Source organism: Podarcis gaigeae (genome assembly GCF_964106915.1).
Source record: "Podarcis gaigeae genome assembly, chromosome: 2".
Taxonomy (NCBI): domain Eukaryota; kingdom Metazoa; phylum Chordata; class Lepidosauria; order Squamata; family Lacertidae; genus Podarcis; species Podarcis gaigeae.
Window position 1 is genome coordinate 114304085 of NC_139679.1, and position 20547 is coordinate 114324631.

A 20547-nucleotide genomic window follows, 5' to 3' on the forward strand; every position below is an offset into this window, starting at 1 on the left:
GGAAACCCCAACAAAAGAACAATGCCAAGAGAAATTGATGGATTATGCAGAACTGGCAAAATTGACATACAAACTGGGAGACAAGGACAACTGTGACTTTAAAGAATGGGAACTTTTTACAAACTACTTAAAAAAACAGCTTTTGGCAGATTTTGAATAAACATACACAAATTTATTGGCTGTTAATATAATAGATAGACAATTTAAGGATCTTTACAATTTTACAATATGCAGAGAGCAACATAGGCTGAAAAATCAGAGAGAGGAACTGAGGAAAGTCTTGGGGGGAGGGGGTTCTTTTGGGGAAGGGGGAGGGGAAAAATGGGGGGGAATGATGAAGATGATACGTTACGATAATTTGTTATATTGAAATCACTAATAAAAATTATTTTAAAAATAAATAAATTGGGTATCGGGGTGCAGTGATTTTGAAGGGGCTCTGCGGCACATGCCACAGAACATCCTTCAATCGCTGGCATTTCCAGTTAAAAATAGGATGAGGCAGCGGGAGAATGTGGAATACCTCTCTCGGCCTGTGACCCAGGGAAGCCTCTGCCAGTCAGAGCTGACAGCAGTGGGTCGGATGAACACAGCACGATAAGAGTCTGCTAGATCAGGCAAGTGGCTGTCTAGTCCATCACCCTGTTCTCACAGTAGCCAGCCAGAAGCCTATGGGAAACCAGAGAGCCCAAGGAGCCTCCCATGCTTTCTAGCAACTGGTTTTCAGAACCATTGCTGCCTTTGACCACAGAGGCAGAGCCTAGCCATCATGCCTAGTACCCATGGCTAGCTAAATATTCCATGAATCTTCTTTGGAAGCCATCCAAGATGGTGGCCTCTGTCAGAATTCCTGCTCCGTGATTGCAGTCATGGGATTTTTGTCTATCACATGACAGTGCATGTTTTGACTCCACAGAGTGGGAAGTGTCGGAGGCAGGATGTTTGTGTTACTGTGTTCTGTGAAATGGGACTATTGTCCTTTTTTCTTTTCTCTTTGCTGTCTGATGCTAGAGAGAGAGGGAGCCATGTTGCAGTGCTCCATGTGTGTTTATATGTAAATAAAGTAGATTAGCCAAAATGCTGAGTTGCTGAGGTCTGTCACACAAGGATTCCTAAGTCTGCCGGAGTCGGTTGGCATTGGTCGCTGTAATATTCGGGCAGCAGAAATCTTTTGAAGCTCCCGAACGATTGACCAGGAGGGAGAGAACATGCCAGTCGGGCATGTGTCTCTGCCAGGGTCCTGCTCGAGTGTAGGATGAGCTCCTGACAGCCTCTTCTGGGAGCCTGATATAAATAATAATAATAATAATAATAATAATAATAATAATAATAATATATTTATTTATACCCTGCCCATCTGACTGGGTTTCCCCAGTCACTCTGAGCGGTTCCCAACAGAATATTGAAAACACAACAAAACATCTAACATTAAAAACTTCCCTAAACAGGGCTGCAATCTAAAGTCAGATTGTTGTTTATTTCCTTGACATCTGATGGGAGGGTGTTCCACAGGGTGGGCGCCACCACCGAGAAGGCCTTCTGCCTGGTTCCCTGTAACCTCACTTCTCGCAGCGAGGGAACCGCCAGAAGGCCCTCGGAGCTGGACCTCAGTGTCCAGGCTGAATGTTGGAGGTAGAGACGCTCCTTCAGGTATACTGGGTCAAGGCTGTTTAGGGTTTGAAAAGTCAGCACCAACACTTTGAATTGTGCTTGGAAACATATAGCACTGGCATAAGGCTGCTTCCTAATTTACAAATGCCCTAGACCAGGGATGGCCAAACTTGGCCCTCCAGCTGTTTTGGGACTACAGTTCCCATTATCTCTAGCTAACAGGACCAGTGGTTGGGGATGATGGGAAAACAAACTTTGTAGTCCCAAAACAGCTGGAGGGCCAAGTTTGGCCATGCCTGCCCTAGACAGACCCTTTTTCACCCCCTTAGTGCCAAGACCGCCTTTGCCCTCAAAGTTTGTTTTCTGGCTCCTCTTCTAGTGGTGCTGTGGGTTAAACCACAGAGCCTAGGACTTGCCGATCAGATGGTTGGCGGTTCGAATCCCCGTGAAGGGGTGAGCTCCCGTTGCTTGGTCCCTGCTCCTGCCCACCTAGCAGTTCAAAAGCATGTCAAAAATGCAAGTAGATAAGTAGGTACCGCTCCGGCGGGAAGCTAAACGGCGTTTCCGTGTGCTGCTCTGGTTCACCAGAAGTGGCTTAGTCATGCTGTACACCGGCTCCCTTAGCCAATAAAGCGAGATGAGCGCCGCAACCCCAGAGTTGGCCACGACTGGACCTAATGGTCAGGGGTCCCTTTACCTTTACCTTTACCTCCTAGGTCCCCCCATTCTCATAGCTACCTTTTTGTTTTTGTTTTTTTATAATATTTATTAGCAGTTTTTATTTTTAATTACAATACCAATAAACAATACAATGTGACACATCTCTTAACATAGTTTTCTTAACTTCTTTGGACTCCCTCACATCTCCCGCTCCTACGTTCCTAACTAAAAAAGTTTTGTCCAGCAAATTTATCCCCTTGTTTCTATTCTTATTATCTAATTTTCCAATATTATATCTCTAATTTTAGATATCCTTTATTCAAATCTTAAGATTTAAATATAACCTAAAAATTCTCCAAAGGTCTGTCTTTTCTTAAATTTAACTTATCTTTATATTTCACTTCATCTAGCTTAATGGTGCCCAGTTGTTTATATTCTAGCATCCTTCTTAACATTCATATAATTTACAATATTTTTGTAGATAAATCTTGAATTTCTTCCAGTCTTCTTCCACCGTCTCTTCTCCCAGGTCTCGGATTCTGCCAGTCATCTCAGCCAATTCCATATAGTCTATCAGTTGCATCTGCCATTCTTCCAGTGTGGGTAAATCTTGGGTTTTCCAATGCTTAGTGACGAGTATGCTTGCTGCTGCTGTTGCATACATAAAAAATGCTCAGTCTTTCTTTAGCACCTTCTGGCCGACAATACCCTGAAGAAAGGCCTCTGGTTTCTTAGGGAAGGTATACTTAAATACCTTTTTCAGCTCATTATATATCATTTCCCAGAAAGCCTTCACTCTAGGGCAGGTCCACCAGAGGTGAAAGAATGTTCCTTCATTTTCTTTACATTTCCAGCATTTGTTATCAGACAAGTGGTATATTTTTGCAAGTTTGACTGGGGTCATATACCATCTATATATCATTTTCATAACATTTTCTTTCAGAGCATTACATGCAGTAAAATTCAGCCCAGTAACCCACAACCTCTCCCAGTCCTCAAACATGATGTTATATCCAATGTCCTGTGCCCACTTTATCATAGCCGATTTGACCGTTTCATCTTGTGTATTCCATTTTAGCAGCAAGTTATACATTCTTGAAAGTACCTTAGTCTTAGGCTCTAATAGTTCTGTTTCTAACTTCGATTTTTCCACCTGGAATCCTACCTTTTTGTCAAGTTTAAAAACTTCTTTAATCTGAGCGTAGTGCAACCAATCTCGCACTTTATCTTTCATTTTCTCCTGACTCTGCAATTTCCAGTTATCTCCATCTTTTTCTAATATTTCCCAATACTTCGGCCATTTGGCCTCCATATTGAGTCTTTTCCGGGCCTTAGCTTCCAATGGTGAAAGCCACCTTGGAGTTTTATTTTCCAATAAGTCTTTGTATTTTGTCCAGACATTAAACACTGCTTTTCTGACAATATGGTTCTTGAAAGCCTTATGAATCTTGGCCTTGTCATACCATAAATATGCATGCCAACCAAAAGCATTATTAAAACCTTCCAAATCTAGTACATCAGTGTTTTCGAGGAGCAGCCAGTCTTTTAGCCAGCAGAAAGCTGCTGATTCATAGTACAACCTTAAGTCTGGCAGGGCAAAGCCCCCTCTTTCTTTCGCATCAGTTAATATCTTAAGCTTAATTCTGGGCTTTTTGCCCTGCCAGACAAATTTGGAAATATCTCTCTGCCACTTCCGAAAGCACTCTGTTTTGTCCACAATCTGCAAAGTTTGAAACAGAAACAGCATTTTTGGCAATACATTCATCTTTATAGCGGCGATTCGGCCTAACAAGGAAAGTTTCAATCTTGTCCAACTTTCTAGGTCTCTCTTAATTTCTAACCAGCATTTCTCATAGTTGTCCTTAAATAGACTCAAATTTTTTGCTGTTATGTTTACCCCTAGGTACTTTACTTTTTTAACCACGTTTAAGTCTGTCTCTTTCTGAAACCTTTCTGACTCTGTACCTGTCAATTTTTTTTCCAATACCTTAGTTTTTTGCTTATTCAATTTAAATCCCGCCACCCGACCAAACTCTTGAATCAATAGTAATACTCTTTTCGTACTGGATTCTGGCTCCTGTAAAGTCAAAACCAAGTCATCTGCAAAAGCTTGAAGTTTGTTATGTTTCGCTCCGACCTGAATTCCTTTAACCAACTGGTCTCCTCTAATCATATTCAAGAGCACCTCCAGGACTGAAATAAATAACAATGGGGAAATAGGGCAGCCTTGTCGTGTCCCTTTCTCAATTTTAAACTCTTCTGTAACCACATTGTTGACTATCAATTTGGCCTTTTGTTCTGAGTAGATTGCATCTATCCCATTTTCGAATCCCCGACCCACTCCCATCCCTTCCAAGTTTTTCTTCATAAATTTCCAGGAAATATTGTCAAAGGCCTTCTCCGCATCTATAAAAATTAACACAGCTCTTGTATTAATGTTTGTTTGCAAGAGTTCCAAAATGTCAATAATGTTCCTTGTATTGGCAAACAAATGTCTGCTTGGGAGAAAGCCTGCCTGGTCCTTATGAATTACTTCATTTAAAACTTTTTAAAATCTACTTGCTAGAATGTCTGCAAATATTTTGTAATCCACATTTAGGAGGGAGATGGGGCGGTAGTTCTTAAGTTGTGTCTTTTCCGTTTCCAGTTTGGGTATCAATGTGATGAAGGCCTCTTTCCACGATTCCGGTGCCTTCTTCCCCTCCAAAATTTCGTTGCCTACCTCCATCAGTGGTTGTGTCAGATAGTCTTTCAATGTCTTATAATACTTGGAGGTAAGCCCATCTGGCCCTGGAGATTTGCCCAATTGCATGTTCTGAATGGCTTGTTCAATCTCTTGTCGTGTTATTTTAGAGTTCAGGATTGATCTGTTTTCTTGTGACAATTTTGGTAGTCCATTCTTTATCAAAAATTGTTCTATCTCGGCCTCATCTTGCGGCCCTTGAGTATACAATTGTTTGAAATATCTCTGGAAGCACTTTCTAATCTCCATAGGGTTCTGTATATTTCTTCCTTCAATCTCTAAATTTGTAACTGTGTTCATTTTTTGTCTCTTCTTCAACTGCCATGCTAGCAGTTTCCCACATTTATTTGCCGATTCAAATGTTCTTTGTTTCATTAGTTTAACTTTCCACTCTATTTCCTGTTTTATCAATTTGGAATATTGTGCTTGATAAAGTTTAATTTCTCTCAGAATCGGCTGTGACTTCGGTTTTAATCTTAATTTCTTCTCACATTCTTTAATTTTCTTCAAAATCATATCTTTTTTCTCATTTTGTGTCCTTTTCTTAACAGCATTCTGTTGTATCAAGAACCCCCTCATCACAGCCTTGCTTGCGTCCCAGATAATTCTTTTTTCCACCGTTGTGTTCAAATTTATCTCGAAGTAATCTTTCAAAGCTTTTTGGGCCTTCTTAATAATCTCCTGATCTCGAAACAAATTGTCATTCATCTTCCATCTGAAGGAGCCAGTTGGTAGTAGTCTCATATCCATCTTTACTGCATTATGGTTGGAGCAGGTCTTTGGGCAGATTTCCACCTTTCTGATCTTAGGTGCCAGACCTCTAGATATCCATATTTGGTCAATTCTTGTCCATGTCAGTTGGGCTTCAGAAAATAATGTTCCCTCTCTTCCCAAGGGGTTCTTTGTCCTCCGTATGTCAATCAAGTCCATATTGTCAGTCAGTTCGAAGAAAGTCTTAGGTAGTCTGCCGTCTTTTGTTACATTTTGGCTTTGTGACTTGTTCATATTAGTTGATACCACCCCATTCATATCCCCCATCATAATGATGTTGTCATAGTCCAGATAATCCAGCATGATCTCATGCAACTTCTTGTAAAATTCCGATTTCCCCTCATTTGGTGCGTAGATTCCTAATATTAAAAACTTCTCTCCTTGATGTTGTATCTCAATTGCCAAAATTCTTCCTTGCTCGTCTTTAAATATAAATTTTGGTGACAGGCTCTCCCTTGCATAGATCACCACTCCTCTTTTCTTCACTCTGTCCGAAGAAATAAATTCTTGGCCTAATCTTTTATTTATTAAAACTTTTTTATGGAGCCTAGTCACGTGTGTTTCTTGCAGACAAATAATGTCCAATTGTTCTTTTTTCAATATGTAAAATATCTTCCTCCTTTTTTCCGGGGAGTTGCATCCATTAATATTCCAGCTCAAAAGTTGCAGAGACATCCTGAATAAATCTGTTATTGCTCTGGTGGTGGTATCTTTTTCTCTGGATCTTCAGGTTCCAAAGGTGGGGGTGCGACTAATGGTCCAGGCCCCGAGGGTATTTCAATCCCTTTCTGAAGGTCCTCTCCGTAGGCAATCAAAAATTTGTCTCTATCTTCAGCTGTTTTGATCTTGACCTTCTTCCCTCTGAAGGTAAAGGATAGGCCCTGAGGAAATTCCCACCTAAAGATGATTGAGTTGCTCCTCAACAATTTGACCAATTCAAGATAGGTGGATCTAAGGTCCAGAAGTTCTTTCGGAATATCCTTGTAAATTTCAGCTCTTCTATCCAAGATGTCCAGTGACTTTTCGTAGTGTAGGCCTAGTATTTTATCTCTTTCCTCCTTCGATCTCAGGGTTATCAGGCAATCTCTGGGCTTGTCTTTCCTCGCAAACTTTCCAAGTCTGAAGGCCGACACAATTTTAAAATCCTTTTCCTCTTCTAAAGGCCAAAATTTAGAAAATTCTTTGGTCAGGAACTCAATTAAATTTCCTTGTTCAAGTTCTGGTATCGACCTCAATCTTAAGTTATTTTCCCGGTTCCGCAGTTCTATCATAGACAAATACATCTGTTGCTCACCAACTTGTTTGTGCAGTGGCTTTACCTCTTCTTCTAGGTTTTCAACTTTTTGGCTAGTTGCCTCAGCCAATTTACGATTTTCTGCAGTGGCTTCAGATGACTGTCCAATTGTTTGTACATTCAGAGCCACTTGTTCAGTTATTTTGTTTAGACAGGCTGCATTTTGGTCAATCTTGGCCGTTTGTTCATCTACTTTCTTGTCCAAGGTTTCCAATTTTTCCAGGATTTTCTCTAGAGTTGAACCAAGTGCTCCTGCAGCCATATCTTCCAGCTGTGGTTGCTCAGTTTCTTCTTCTCCTGCCACCGGCAGAGTAGGAACAGAAGATCTGCGTGCCTGTGAGGCTAAGGCTAAAGTTGTTTGTCTGGTTCTTATTCTGGCCTCTTTTTTTCTTGCACCACTCATACCAATTTTGTCTAGCAGTCAAGGTCAAGCTAAGATGTTCCCATGGGAATACAGCAGCCCAGAGAGTAAACAGTCAAATAGGAGGAAAGGAAAGAGAAAGTAAAGTTAAGTCACATCTATAAGTCCGAAATCCTCTAGAGGGAGCTCATAATGTCTTGAGGGAAGAAGCCAAATCAGTAAAAGTCAATAAAATCCAATTAAGTTTCCAAGACCTTCAGCTAAATTGTATTTAGCAGAGTTGGTTTAGGAAGCATTACTTTGTCTCTAACAAGTGCCAAAATGTTGTTTCAAAATATCCAGTCCATAAACACTCAGATTGTAGCAAGTCCCAGTTACAAAGTAACAAAGCCTGCAGTCTGACACTCATAGCTACCTTTTTGGTCCCTTGTCTCTGCAGACAGCTGTTGCAGTCTCTGGGTGCCAAGAACCTTGGGCTGAAGATCTTTGAGGATTTCACGCGGTCGTGGTACTGGATCTTGATGTGAGTGGCTGAACAAGTTGAGAGGGAGTAGCTTTGTGGAGGAGAGGCCAGCCATGATTTGTGCATTACTGCATACAGTCTGAAGGTGGCTCTGGAGGCTGAAGGTGTATATGGCAACGATCTTCAACTAGGAGTCCCCAGATGTTAGTGGACTCCAACTCCCATCATCCCCAGCCAGCTTAGCTGAGGGACAGGGATGATGGGAACTGTAGTCCTACAATGACCGGGGGAACCTGAAGATTGGCAGGAGTACAAAAGGCCTTCAGAGAAAGCCCGCCTCCCCTTAAAAAGCCCAGCGATGATTGGCTGCGCTCCGTGGTGCTGGCCAAGTGGAACGGCATGGCATGGAATGCTGGAAACTGGGTGGGAGGCAGGCTGGGATGGAGTATTCGGAGGAGGGTGTGTGGCTGACTGACTGCTACCCAGCTGCGGCTGGAAGTTGGTGGTTAGATTTGGGGTTGGCTGGGTGAGTGCATTTTTCAGCAGACACGGGGAGATCACCTCTCTCTTACCTTGTCTTCCTTCCCTCCAGAGGGCTGCTGATTGCCTTGGTGCTGAGCCTGATATTCTTGCTGCTGCTACGTTGCATCGCTGGGGTTCTGGTGTGGATCCTCATAGTTGGGGTACTGGTCGCCGCGGCCTACGGTGAGTAACGTGGTGGGGATTGGCCAAAGTGGAGGAGCCAGAGCGAAGAAGGCCACAGGCCTACATCTCCCTGGTTTTCCCCGAGGAATCCTGGGAGGTGTAGTTTTCCCCTCACAGAACAATAATTCCCCAGAGTCCTTAACAAACTACAACTCCCAGGATTCTTTGGGGGAGCGCCTATCGATCTCTGCCTCTTTTGCTTTCCAGGGATCTACCACTGCTATATGGAGTACCGTGAGCTTGACCAGAAAGGAGCCACCATCAAGAACATCGGCTTCACCACGGATGTGGGCGCCTACCGCAGCGTCAAGGAGACGTGGCTGGCTGCCTGTGAGTCTGGGCAGAGGGGAGCGGGCAGGAAAACGGGTGTTGGAAGATGGTCTAAAAAACCCAAAGTTCCCAAAGCTTGCTTATGAGAGTAGCCCAGATGCGAATCTCCTTCTCTCACCTCCAGTGATCATCCTCTGTGTGGTGGAAGGCATCATGCTCCTCACCCTCTTGTTCCTGCGCAAGCAGATCCTGATCGCCATCGCTCTCATCAAGGAAGCCAGCAGGTAAGGGAGTCTCTGTAAGGCCAGTCTGTGCGGAGCCTCGGTCCTGGGGGCCAAATCCAGACCTTTGTCCGGCCCTTGGGACCCTCTTCCCAAGCCACACACCCCTTTCCCTCGGCCACACTTCTCGCCAGCCCTGCTTCACACCATTCTTGAGAGTTTTTGCCTGGCTGGAATGTGTCCTTGAGCTCTGATTGTTAAGTTGTGGGTGAACATATCAGACGACACAGCGATTCTTCAAACAGCTCTTGCTTATTCAGAGGCCAGAACAGAACTGAACTGAAGGGCTCAGTCAGCCTGCTTATATAGAGCTCCAGTACAACGTAACTGTAACAATTTTCTAAAACTATCCAATCACTGAACGTCACTTTCGATCCCTTATTTGCATAACTATCTACAGTATCCCCCTGCTGGCCCAGGGTGAGTACTTCAGTAAATAACACTTATAGTGCCTCTTTTTTTTGCCTGCACGGAGGATATGGAGAGAGAGGCGCACAAGAGGAACTAGTTTTCTGGGCACGGGGAAAATAGGTGTTGTTGTCCCACCCACTTTTGCCTCCACTGAGAAAGGGAAAGCACGCAACTAACTATTTAATCATTTTTTCACTACAAACAAGAACAGCAAAAGACACATACAACAAAAACCATAATAACAATAATAACACAATTTGACAATTCAGATTTGAATACACTGATATACCTATGACTACACCTTTTTAAACAATATTTCCCCACCTCTCTCCTCCCCCTACTTCCCACCACCATCTGCCTTATTGCTTAAATATTCGTTCCAGATTTCTTCATATTTATCCATTCTTATTTTGTGTTGACATGCAATTTGTTCGTATGTAGCTAATCTGTCCATGTGCTCAATGGAATCTTTTTGCAGCTCTTCCAGTTCATCAAAACAAGTTTTTTTTTGCTTCTAATATAGCACGGTACATTCAATTTTTTTGACCCCTTGAAATCTCCCATGTTTCCGGAATATAATTTAGAATTAAATTCAATTCCCCTAAATAACAATTTCTTTTTATTACTCTTGCTATAAATATTCTCGCCTCGCACCAAAGTGATCTTATAATTGGGCAGTTAATCATCATGTGTACTAAGTTTGCATTTTTACTCCCACATCTCCAGCAGTTGTCTGCACTTGTTACATTCTTCCGGTATAGTTTTGCTGGAGTCCAGTCCTTCCTCTTAATTTCACTGTAGCTACAAAGTACGGTAGTTTTCCTCTTCTTTCCTCCCTGTGCTTCACTGCCTCCACTGAACTGCCCTTTAACCTCGAGAAGTTTCCCCTTCCCAGGCTGCCCCAGCCCAATTCTCTATACATTCATACCTTGGTTTTCAAACAGCTTAGTTCTCTCTCTCTCTTTTAATAATATTTTATTAATTTTCCAAAAATAACAAAAATAAAAAACAACAATACAAAAACAAAACAAATTGACTTCCCTCCAATCCCCTGGATCTTGTGTCAGAAAAATTAATGAGGAGTGTTGCCTTCACCCCCCCAAAAAGACTTGACCTAGGGCAGGGTTTCCCAAATTTGAATCTCCAGCTGTCTGGGGACTTCATTTCCCACCATCCCTGACCACTGGTCCTACTAGCTAGGGATGAAGGGAGTCTTCCTGAAGGAAGCTTATGTTAGCTCTGCTTGTTTTTCCCTTTGCACGTCATTCACAAATAGCTCCTCGACAGCCAGGGTCTCTCTGGGGTTTTAAAAAAATATTTGAAGTGCACTGGAGATAATTACATAATGCTAAAGTGCATTGGAGCACATTTAATGTGGTCATTTCATGAACTGTCTGCTAAAGAGGCTTTATTTAATTCTACTGCATGCAACTATTTTTTTTAAATAAAGTATTTTTATTAAACAATTTCATAACAAAATATCAATCCACATAATCAATTACATTATTTCCCCCCTCACCCCCCCTCTAAGGACTTCCCTGAGCTCCTCTCTCTGATTTCTTTGCACATATTATTCTCCGTGTATTATAAAATTGTACATATCCTTGCTTTATCTATCATGTGTTCAACTAATAAATTTGTGGATGTTTATTCAAAACCTACCAAGGAGTCCAGATCATTTTGTTGCTTTTTAAAGTAATTTGTAAAAAGTTACCATTCTTCCTTGAAGTCACTGTTGTCCTTTTCACACAGTTTATATGTCAATTTAGCCAATTCTGCATAGCTCATCAATTTTTCTTGCCACTGTTCGGATTTTGTTGGGATTTCCTCATTCTTCCATCCTTGTGCTAACAAGACTCTTGCCGCTGTTAATAAAAAGGTAAAGGGACCCCTGACCATTAAGTCCAGTTGTGGCCGACTCTGGGGTTGCGGTGCTCATCTCGCTTTATTGGCCAAGGGAGCCGGCGTACAGCTTCTGGGTCATGTGGCCAGCATGACTAAGCTGCTTCTGGCGAACCAGAGCAGCGCACGGAAACGCCGTTTACCTTCCCACCAGAGAGGTACCTATTTATCTACTTGCACTTTGACGTGCTTTCGAACTGCTAGGTTGGCAGGAGCAGGGACCGAGCAACGAGAGCTCACCCCGTCATGGGGATTGAAACTGCCGACCTTCTGATCAGCAAGACCTAGGCTCTGTGGTTTAACCCACAGCACCACCCGTGTCCCTGCTGCTGTTGTAGCATACATAAATAAGTTCTTTAATTTCTTTAATCTAATTAAAGGGAAGACCCGTGTTTGCTTGGGCTCCTAAAAAGAAGATGGGGAACAGTAGAGGGGAAACACTTCAAAATTGTACAAGCAGAGAAGATGCAAAGGCTGTATTATGGGTTCTAACTGGTTTGAAGTGTCTCTGGAGAACTGAACTACAAACGAGTTTGATTGAAGCTGAAAATTTGGGTTTACAGGGGTCTCTCTTGTTCTCTCCTGCAGAGCCATTGGTTACATGATGAGTTCTCTTTTCTATCCGTTGCTGACCTTCGTCTTGCTGGTGATATGTGTGGCCTACTGGGGTGTTACTGCTCTGTATCCTTTATTAAGAGAAGACTTGTGACTTGCAAGTGTCCCGGGGGAAAGCCGGACATCTTGTATTGTTTTTAATTGTGAGAGAACAACTTCCATTTTGGTAGCTGTGATCTTGCCCGATTTTGCAATGCAATTTCCCCCTGGAAAAAGCGCTTTTTGGGGGGGCCACAATCTTGCATGGCTTCCCCCAAACACACATCTTTGGGGGCTGTGCCCTAAAAAGTGGGGTGTTGGTTGTGGGGACAGCGACTGAGTATGCTCTACAGCCATGGAAAGTTGACTGGCTATTGGGGCAAAGATAGCACAAAATGGAATGGTGAGGCTTGAACCCTAAATATAAGCAGTGCACTGCGCCATTTTGTTTTTAATGGCTTTACCTATGTGGTTCCTGTTGAATTGCTACCAAGCTTATGGCCAGTGTGAGAGCCAGTGTGGTGTAGTGGTTAAGAGCGGTGGACTCGTAATCTGGTGAACTGGGTTCGCGTCTCTGCTCCTCCACATGCAGCTGCTGGGTGACCTTGGGCCAGTCCCACTTCTCTGAAGTCTCTCAGCCTCTCACCTCACAGAGTGTTTGTTGTGGGGGAAGAAGGGAAAGGAGAATGTTAGCCACTTTGAGACTCCTTCGGGTAGTGATAAAGCGGGATAGCAAATCCAAACTCTTCTTCTTCTTATGCCATTATTGGGAGGAAAGGAAGCTAGAAATAAGTGCCTTTTGAAGCACATTCGAAGCATATTTATTCCCCTCAAAGAATTCTGGGCACTGTAGTTTGTTAAGGGTTGCTGGAACTGTCAGTCTGTGAAGGGTAAACTACAAGTCCCAGAATCCTTTGAGGGAAAGTTTGCTTTGAGTGTGCTTAAAAGCTATAGCGTGAACACAACCATAGGACAAGTACATAAATGAAGAGAACAACTTTGTATTTCAATACTTGGCTGGTGTTTGACAGGAAGTCATAGCAGATATGTAATACAGTGGTACCTCAGGTTAAGTAATTAATTCGTTCCAGAGGTCCGTTCTTAACCTGAAACTGTTCTTAACCTGAAGCACCACTTTAGCTAATGGGGCCTCCTGCTGCTGCCGCGCCGCCGGAGCACAATTTCTGTTCTCATCCTGAAGCAAAGTTCTTAACCTAAAGCACTATTTCTGGGTTAGCGGAGTCTGTAACCTGAAGCGTATGTAACCTGAAGCGTATGTAACCCAAGGTACCACTGTACTACTTGGTGTTTGATACCTAATGTATAATGACGGAACGTAGCAGTTCCTGATGATAGCTTCAGAGATTTTATATCCTAACACCTAGTAAAACCAAAGCAACAACATCCTGAAACCCTCCTATCCTCAGGTAAGGACATCAGCTTCCAATTTTGAATCACAAAATTCTCAGCAAGCTTTAGAAAACTCCATGAATATTCAAGTTCAGCTCTTCACTGCTTCCCTCTCTTCAGGTTTTCGTTCCCAGTAGGGAAATTTCTGTGTTCCATGTACCACAAGTGTTAAGTTGTGGGTGAACATATCAGACGACACAGCGATTCTTCAAACAGCTCTTGTTTATTCACAGGCCCAGAACAGAACTGAACTGAAGGGTTCAGCCAACCTGCTTATATAAAGCTCAACTCCAAAGCAACAGTAACAACTTTCTGTAACTATCCAATCACTGAACGTCACTTTCCATTCCTTATTTGCATATGCAGACCTGAGTGAAAGCTATCGAAAGTATATCTAAATATCAAAAGTATTCCCCTGCTGGCCCAGGGTGAGAACTTCAGTACATAACACCAAGGTCTTAAACATTTCCGCACTGAAGATGGCAAAAAGTGAGGGTGGCCCTGGGGCTTGGGGAGGCCCCCATTATTCCTTTTTCTTTTTATATCTTCTTCCCTTGACTACTCCCCACCTTCAGATATCTTGCCACCTCTGGAGCGCCCCTCTATCGCATCGCTCCCAAAAATGATAGTTCCCCAGACTGCACAGGGATCTCTGGAAACGAGAGCTGCAGCCCAATGGTGAGTCACAAACGTAGCTGAAGGATCTTGGTTCCCAGATCTACCTCTCTGACTAGAGGGGATGGGGGATCAATTTGATTTGGTACACATTTAAAGTCATTTCCACTTTCTGAAACAATATGTGGAGCGAAACGCATCTATCCTTGGAAATTTGCACTTTTCTGAAGTTTGTCAACCAACCAATGCTTACAAAAATGTGTATATGAGGGGAAGGTGTGCATAAAAATGAAGTTACCGTATTGTCCCAAATAGAAGCCTCACTTCTTTTTTTCCAAATTCTGACCATGAAAAGTTAAAGTGCGGCTTATATTCGTGACCTTACAAAAATTGTCTTTTACGATATTGCTGCTGAAACAGACATACGGTAAATTGGAACAAGAAAATGTTTTATTGCTGATTTGCGAGCTTGAGTGCCTGTGGAATTGTAGCAATTGAATAGCAATTTGTGATTTTGGCGATTGTACGGTCGTTTTTGTAGGCTTGCAAGATCAAAGGCTTAAATTGGCTCGGAGTTACAATTCTACCAACTGCAGCGATTTTCAGCCTGTAACCCAATTTTAAGGGAGCGACTTATATTTGGGTATTATCTTTTTTTTCTTCCTGCCCCCCCCCCCGAATGTTAAAGGTGCGGCTTATTTGCGGGTGCAGCTTATATTTGGGCCAATACAGTATTATGGAAAGTAATATGCAAAACAGTGCTTTGGGTTAGGGAAAATTGCTTACAAAATTACATTATTCAAAACTGAATACAAAAATGGGCTTATTAGGAGAAATTTGCATTAAAATGCGGACGAATTTTCATGAGTGTTTTTAAAGAAAAAAAATTTAAACCCATGAACTGCTACAGAATGTGGCGAACTGAATGTAAGATTGGAAAACTGAGATACTGAGAGGATCAAGATTAGCAGATATATCCATCCCTGCCCCTGACTAGTCCTCCAATTCTGGGCTGCTTTGGTGTCTTAGGGTTTTAATGAGGACAGTTGTGGCCACTTTGGCTTCATAGGCAACAGAAAATGGAGCCCAGAACCTAAATGACATGGTACAAAAATATCTTCTTCTAAGTTCTTTGTCTTGCTTGGAGGGGGCAAACCACACTGGTGCTGGATACTTAGAGATCCTCGCATAAGATCTTTCGGGAACTTGGACAGCCCTACAAGATCTTGCGTGAGCATCCCAGAATCAAACCCCTGAGAGAGCTTAAAAGCTCTTTTTGTGCCAGGTCCGCTGGATTGCGCTGTACCTTGCTGCAAGGTGGGGAAGGGGGGAAGGCTCTCTAAACATGGCAGCTCTGGAAGCCTGTGAGATTTCAGGAGAGCATCCCAGAGCCCTCATTAACATGTGCAGTTTCATCTGGCTAGCCTTCAGCTGCCTAAGGTTGAAATTGTGCAACATATACACATGTGGATTGCACTGTACACACTGATATCTCAAGTTCCTCCAAAAGCCCAAGTAAATAAATCCAATTGTGCTCCCCAGCACTGTATTTAAAAGTGTGTCTTCAATTCTGGGGGCAGCAGTTCTGTACTTCCTATTAATTTTGTGGTGGTATCTTACTCGTACAATAGACTGTGAGGTAAGTTCAGTAGAGAATAGTGAAATACGTTAGGGGGAGAGAGACAAAGAGAGGTAAAGAAGTGTGAGGTAAGTTATTAAAGCGAGGTGAGTCAGAAAAGGACTGGCTGGAAGTTCTCAGAGATCTGAGCCCAGGTCTCCCTGCTCCAAGTCCATCTCCTGTACGACCTTAGATTTTATATTTCTGCCAGTGTTCAAAACGGATCCTGTTTGGCTGTGGAGCAACTTGTGGGGCTCTGCTTGGCTCTCCTTTTTGAGACCAGCCATTTCCACGCCCTGGTATTAAGAGCACCCTTCCCTGCTTTCTTCCTCCAGACATTCAACGCCTCCACCTACTGGCCCTGCCTGGTGGATTGCATCTTCTTCAAATACAACGATGAAGGCCTCTTTCAACGCAACCTCTTCAACCTTCAGATCTACAACTTTGTGGGCCTCCTCTGGTGCATTAACTTTGTCATTGCCCTGGGGCAGTGTGTGCTGGCGGGGGCCTTTGCCTCTTACTACTGGGCCTTCAAGAAGCCCCAGGATATCCCGGCCTGCGCTGTGTGCAACGCCTTTGTCCGGACGTTACGGTGCGCATCTTGTGTGGGGATTCCCATGTGTCTGGCGGTGAGCAGGGAAGCAGAGGATCTGGTCCTCACCCTGCCGCCGGCCTTGCATTGTGCCAGCATCTCCCTTGGGAATTGGAACATAGGAAGCTGCCTTCGACTGAGTCAAAGTGTTGAGTCCATCTAGCTCAGTGTTGTCTGGATGGTGGCTAACAGATTGAGGTTGAATCCTGACAAGACAGAAGTTCTGTTTTTGGGGGACAGGAGGCGGGCAGGTGTGGAGGATTCCCTGGTCCTGAATGGGGTAACTGTGCCCCTGAAGGACCAGGTGCGCAGCCTGGGAGTCATTTTGGACTCACAGCTGTCCATGGAGGTGCAGGTCAAATCTGTGTCCAAGGCAGCTGTTTACCAGCTCCATCTGGTACGCAGGCTGAGACCCTACCTGCCTGCGGACTGCCTCGCCTGAGCGGTGCATGCTCTGGTTATCTCCCGCTTTGACTACTTCAATGCGCTTTACATGGGGCTACCTTTGAAGGTGACCTGGAAACTACAACTAATCCAGAATGCGGCAGCCAGACTGGTGACTGGGAGCAGCCACCGAGACCATATAACACCAGTCTTGAAAGACCTACATTGGCTCCCAGTACGTTTCCAAGCACAATTCAAAGTGTTGGTGCTGACCTTTAAAGCCATAAACGGCCTCAGTCCAGTATATCTGAAGGAGCGTCTCCACCCCCATCGTTCAGCCCGGTCACTGAGGTCCAGTGCCAAGGGCCTTCTGGTGGTTCCCTCACTGCGAGAAGCCAAGTTACAGGGAACCAGGCAGAGGGCCTTCTTGGTAGTGGCACCCGCCCTGTGGAACGCCCTCCCATCAGATGTCAAAGAGAACAACAACTATCAGACTTTTAGAAGACATCTGAAGGCAGCCCTGTTTAGGGAAGCTTTTAATGTTTGATGTATTACAATATTTTAATATTTTTTTGGAAGCCGGCCAGAGTGGCTGGGGAAGCCCAGCCAGATGGACGGGGTATAAATAATAAAATTATTATTATTATTACACCGAGTGGCAGCAGCTCTCCAGGGTTTCTGGGAAGAAGTCTCTCCCGGCCCTACTGAGAGATGCTGGGGATTGAACCTGAGACCTTCTTCCTACGAAGCAGAAGCTCTACCATTGAGCTATGGCCCTTCTACTATTGGTAGGCTCACACATGGCTGTAGGGTTGCCTGCCAACTGGAGGGCGAGGGAACCACCCAGCCATCGCTCATTTACATAGGGGTGGTTGTCAGAAACTGTATTTGTTTGTTTGTTTATTATTACTATTATTAATTAAATTTGTATATGGCCCTATACCTGCAGGTCTCAGGGCAGTTCACAGGAATAATAATAATATTTTTTGAAAATCATTTTTATTAGTTTTACAAATACAAAGTTATAAACAGAGAATCAAAAAGTATATCCATACACAGAGATTCCTCTAAATCCCAGGACTTCCCCCCATCCCCTCCATGAAGTCCCATTATAAACATTTAATACTGCATATTCTTTCACACTCCAAATTTTTATATCAAACCGTATTATCCATGGTAATCGTTCAACTACAAGTGAGATCAAAATCCTGCTAATTGCTTCCATCTGCTTACAGTGGTCTCCTAAATAACTTCTAAATTTTCCCCGTTCTTTTATAAAGCTTTTATCCTTTTGGTTTCTGAGTTTTTCAGTCAGTTTTGCCATCTTGGCCCATCTGACTGCAATGCCCTAGCCACTCTGTGTGGCTTCCCCAATATCTCAAGGAACGGCTGGGAGATACGCTGTCTGACATTCTCAGGATCTGCTGTCACTCAGTGCAGACACTTGACATCTCACTCTGCAAACTGGGGTGGAGAACCCCTTAGGCCCTCCAGGCCTCTCTGCCTGGCCTATGGGACTTGTTCCAGGCCATAGCCTAACTGGCCCTGCTGCTCCACACCCTCCTTGAGTGCTTTTTCCTGGTTTGGAATGTGTCCTTGAACTCTATATAAAGCTTGCCTGCGTAGAGAGGATTGAGTGAGTGTTGAAACTAGCCTACCAGACAAAGGGAACATTTATATTCATTGCTCCGCCCTCTTTTCCCTCTGGCCCTGCCCACTGCTGGAATGTGGCCCCTGGAAGAGAATGCAACCCCCTGGACTAGCTGAAAATATTTGCTCATCCCTCCTCTATTTAGAGTAGTTGGCATTGTTTTGGGAGATGCAATACAGTGGTACCTTGGTTCTCAAACTTAACCCGTTCCAAAACCAAAGCGTTCCAAAACCAAGGCACGCTTTCCCATAGAAAGTAATGCAAAGTGGATTAATCCGTTCCAGACTTTAAAAAAACAACCCCTAAAACAGCCACATGGATTTTACTATCTAACGAGACCATCGATCCATAAAATGAAAGCAAGAACCAATGTACTGCAGTCACACAATCAATCAATCAGTAGCTGAACTGGGTTCCACACAGCCACCAAAACAAAACAAAAAGAGCCGCAAAAACAAAAATGCAAAATAAATAGCAAAAACAGACAGATCTCATCGTAACACTCAAAATGGAAGTGTGGCACTCAAAACGGAAGTGTAACACCCAAAACAGAGCACGTTCGGCTTCCGAAAAAGGTTCGCAAGCCAGAGTATTTACTTCTGGGTTTGCAGTGTTTGGGTTCCAAGTTGTTTGAGTACCAAGGCATTTGAGAACCAAGATACCACTGTACATGAAAACGTAAACCTTGGATAAGAGCAGCAACCTCAGCCTTAACTCGGAATGGTGTCAAAGTCTGGGGTTCCTTGTCTTCACCCAGAAAGGCAGCTCCACCTTACAGGACCTCTCCTCTCTCTCCGCAGATACCATATAGGATCTCTTGCTTTTGGTTCCCTCATCCTCACTATCGTCCAACTGATCCGCATCGTGCTGGAATATATGGACCACAAGTTAAAAGGCAAGTGATGAATAAACCAGGCAAGAAAAGAAGAGCATGCCCAGTGACCCTGGAAATAGACCAGCACTGAAGTCTTTCACAATCTGAAAGGGTTTCAGAGCTGGTCTGTTATGTTGCTTGCCCTAACATTAGGCAGAGTGTGGCAGCTTCATAGAATTATTGAATTGTAGAGTTGGAAGGGACCCAGCGGTCATCTAGTCCAACCCTCCTGCGATGCAGGAATCTTTGAAGATTTTCAGACTCTTCAGGTAATTCAAATTACAGTCGCTGCTTTGTTAACTAGTGGTGTAGGAAAGCAGGGGTGCGGGTGGGGGGAACCATTTCTGGCAACCAATGTTCCCCTTTGGGTTTCAGATATTACGTGGATAGATGAATGTAAAAAACCCAGGACACATTTTCACGGCCCTCTTGTGGCTAGGACGGCTCATTTGCCAGAAGTCATGTATCTAGCATTAACTCTGGAGTTGTATATAGTGGTACCTTGGGTTAAGAACTTAATTTGTTCTGGAGGTCGTTCTTAACCTGAAACTGTTCTCAACCTGAGGTACCACTTTAGCCAATAGGGCCTTCTGCTGCTGCCGCACAATTTCTTTTCTCATCCTGAGGTAAAGTTCTTAACCCGAGGTACTATTTCTGAGTTAGCGGAGTCTGTAACCTGAAGCATCTGTAACCCGAGGTACCACTGTACTCAATTTTGACCAAACGAAACCTCCTAGAACAAAATATACATCAGTATGACCCCCCCAAAAAAAACCATGACCACAAAATAATAATAAATAATTAAAAACAAAACATTCATTTCCCCCCTTTATGAGGCATCCTTAAGGTGTAACTGTAATTTTAATACAGAAGTACAAGAATGCAAAACCCCCAGCAAATTTCAAATACAGTAATATTCGACTTAGGAGGTTTAGTTAGGTTGAGAGTACAGTGGTACCTTGGGTTACAGATGCTTCAGGTTACATACACTTCAGGTTACAGACTCCGCTAGCCCAGAAATAGTACCTTGGGTTAAGAACTTTGCTTCAGGATGAGAACAGAAATCGCACGGCGGCAGCGGGAGGCCCCATTAGCTAAAGTGGTACCTCAGGTTAAGAACAGTTTCAGGTTAAGAACGGACCTCCCGAACGAGTTAAGTTCTTAACTCGAGGTACTACTGTATGCACTTCCAGAGTTAATGCTAAATACGTGACTTCTGGTAAATGAGACACCGAAGATGCTAGAGGGCCGTGAAAATTTGAGTCCTGGGCTCTTTAGACTCTCCTACCTATGTACTGGATGCGGGTGGCACTGTGGGTTAAACCATAGACCCTAGG

At 43.6% G+C, this 20547-nt stretch overlaps 1 protein-coding gene across 1 annotated transcript in view; it reads left to right on the plus strand.

The window, feature by feature from the left end:
- Positions 1 to 20547, plus strand: part of SLC44A4 (solute carrier family 44 member 4) — a 64855-nt gene that overhangs the window by 38621 nt on the left and 5687 nt on the right. The window contains exons 9-16 of the mRNA XM_083723810.1: positions 7880 to 7963; positions 8496 to 8608; positions 8816 to 8938; positions 9063 to 9162; positions 12061 to 12153; positions 14052 to 14154; positions 16045 to 16301; positions 19137 to 19231. Of these exons, the coding sequence (XP_083579936.1) occupies positions 7880 to 7963; positions 8496 to 8608; positions 8816 to 8938; positions 9063 to 9162; positions 12061 to 12153; positions 14052 to 14154; positions 16045 to 16301; positions 19137 to 19231 (968 nt within the window). The remainder of the gene's footprint in view (positions 1 to 7879; positions 7964 to 8495; positions 8609 to 8815; positions 8939 to 9062; positions 9163 to 12060; positions 12154 to 14051; positions 14155 to 16044; positions 16302 to 19136; positions 19232 to 20547) is intronic.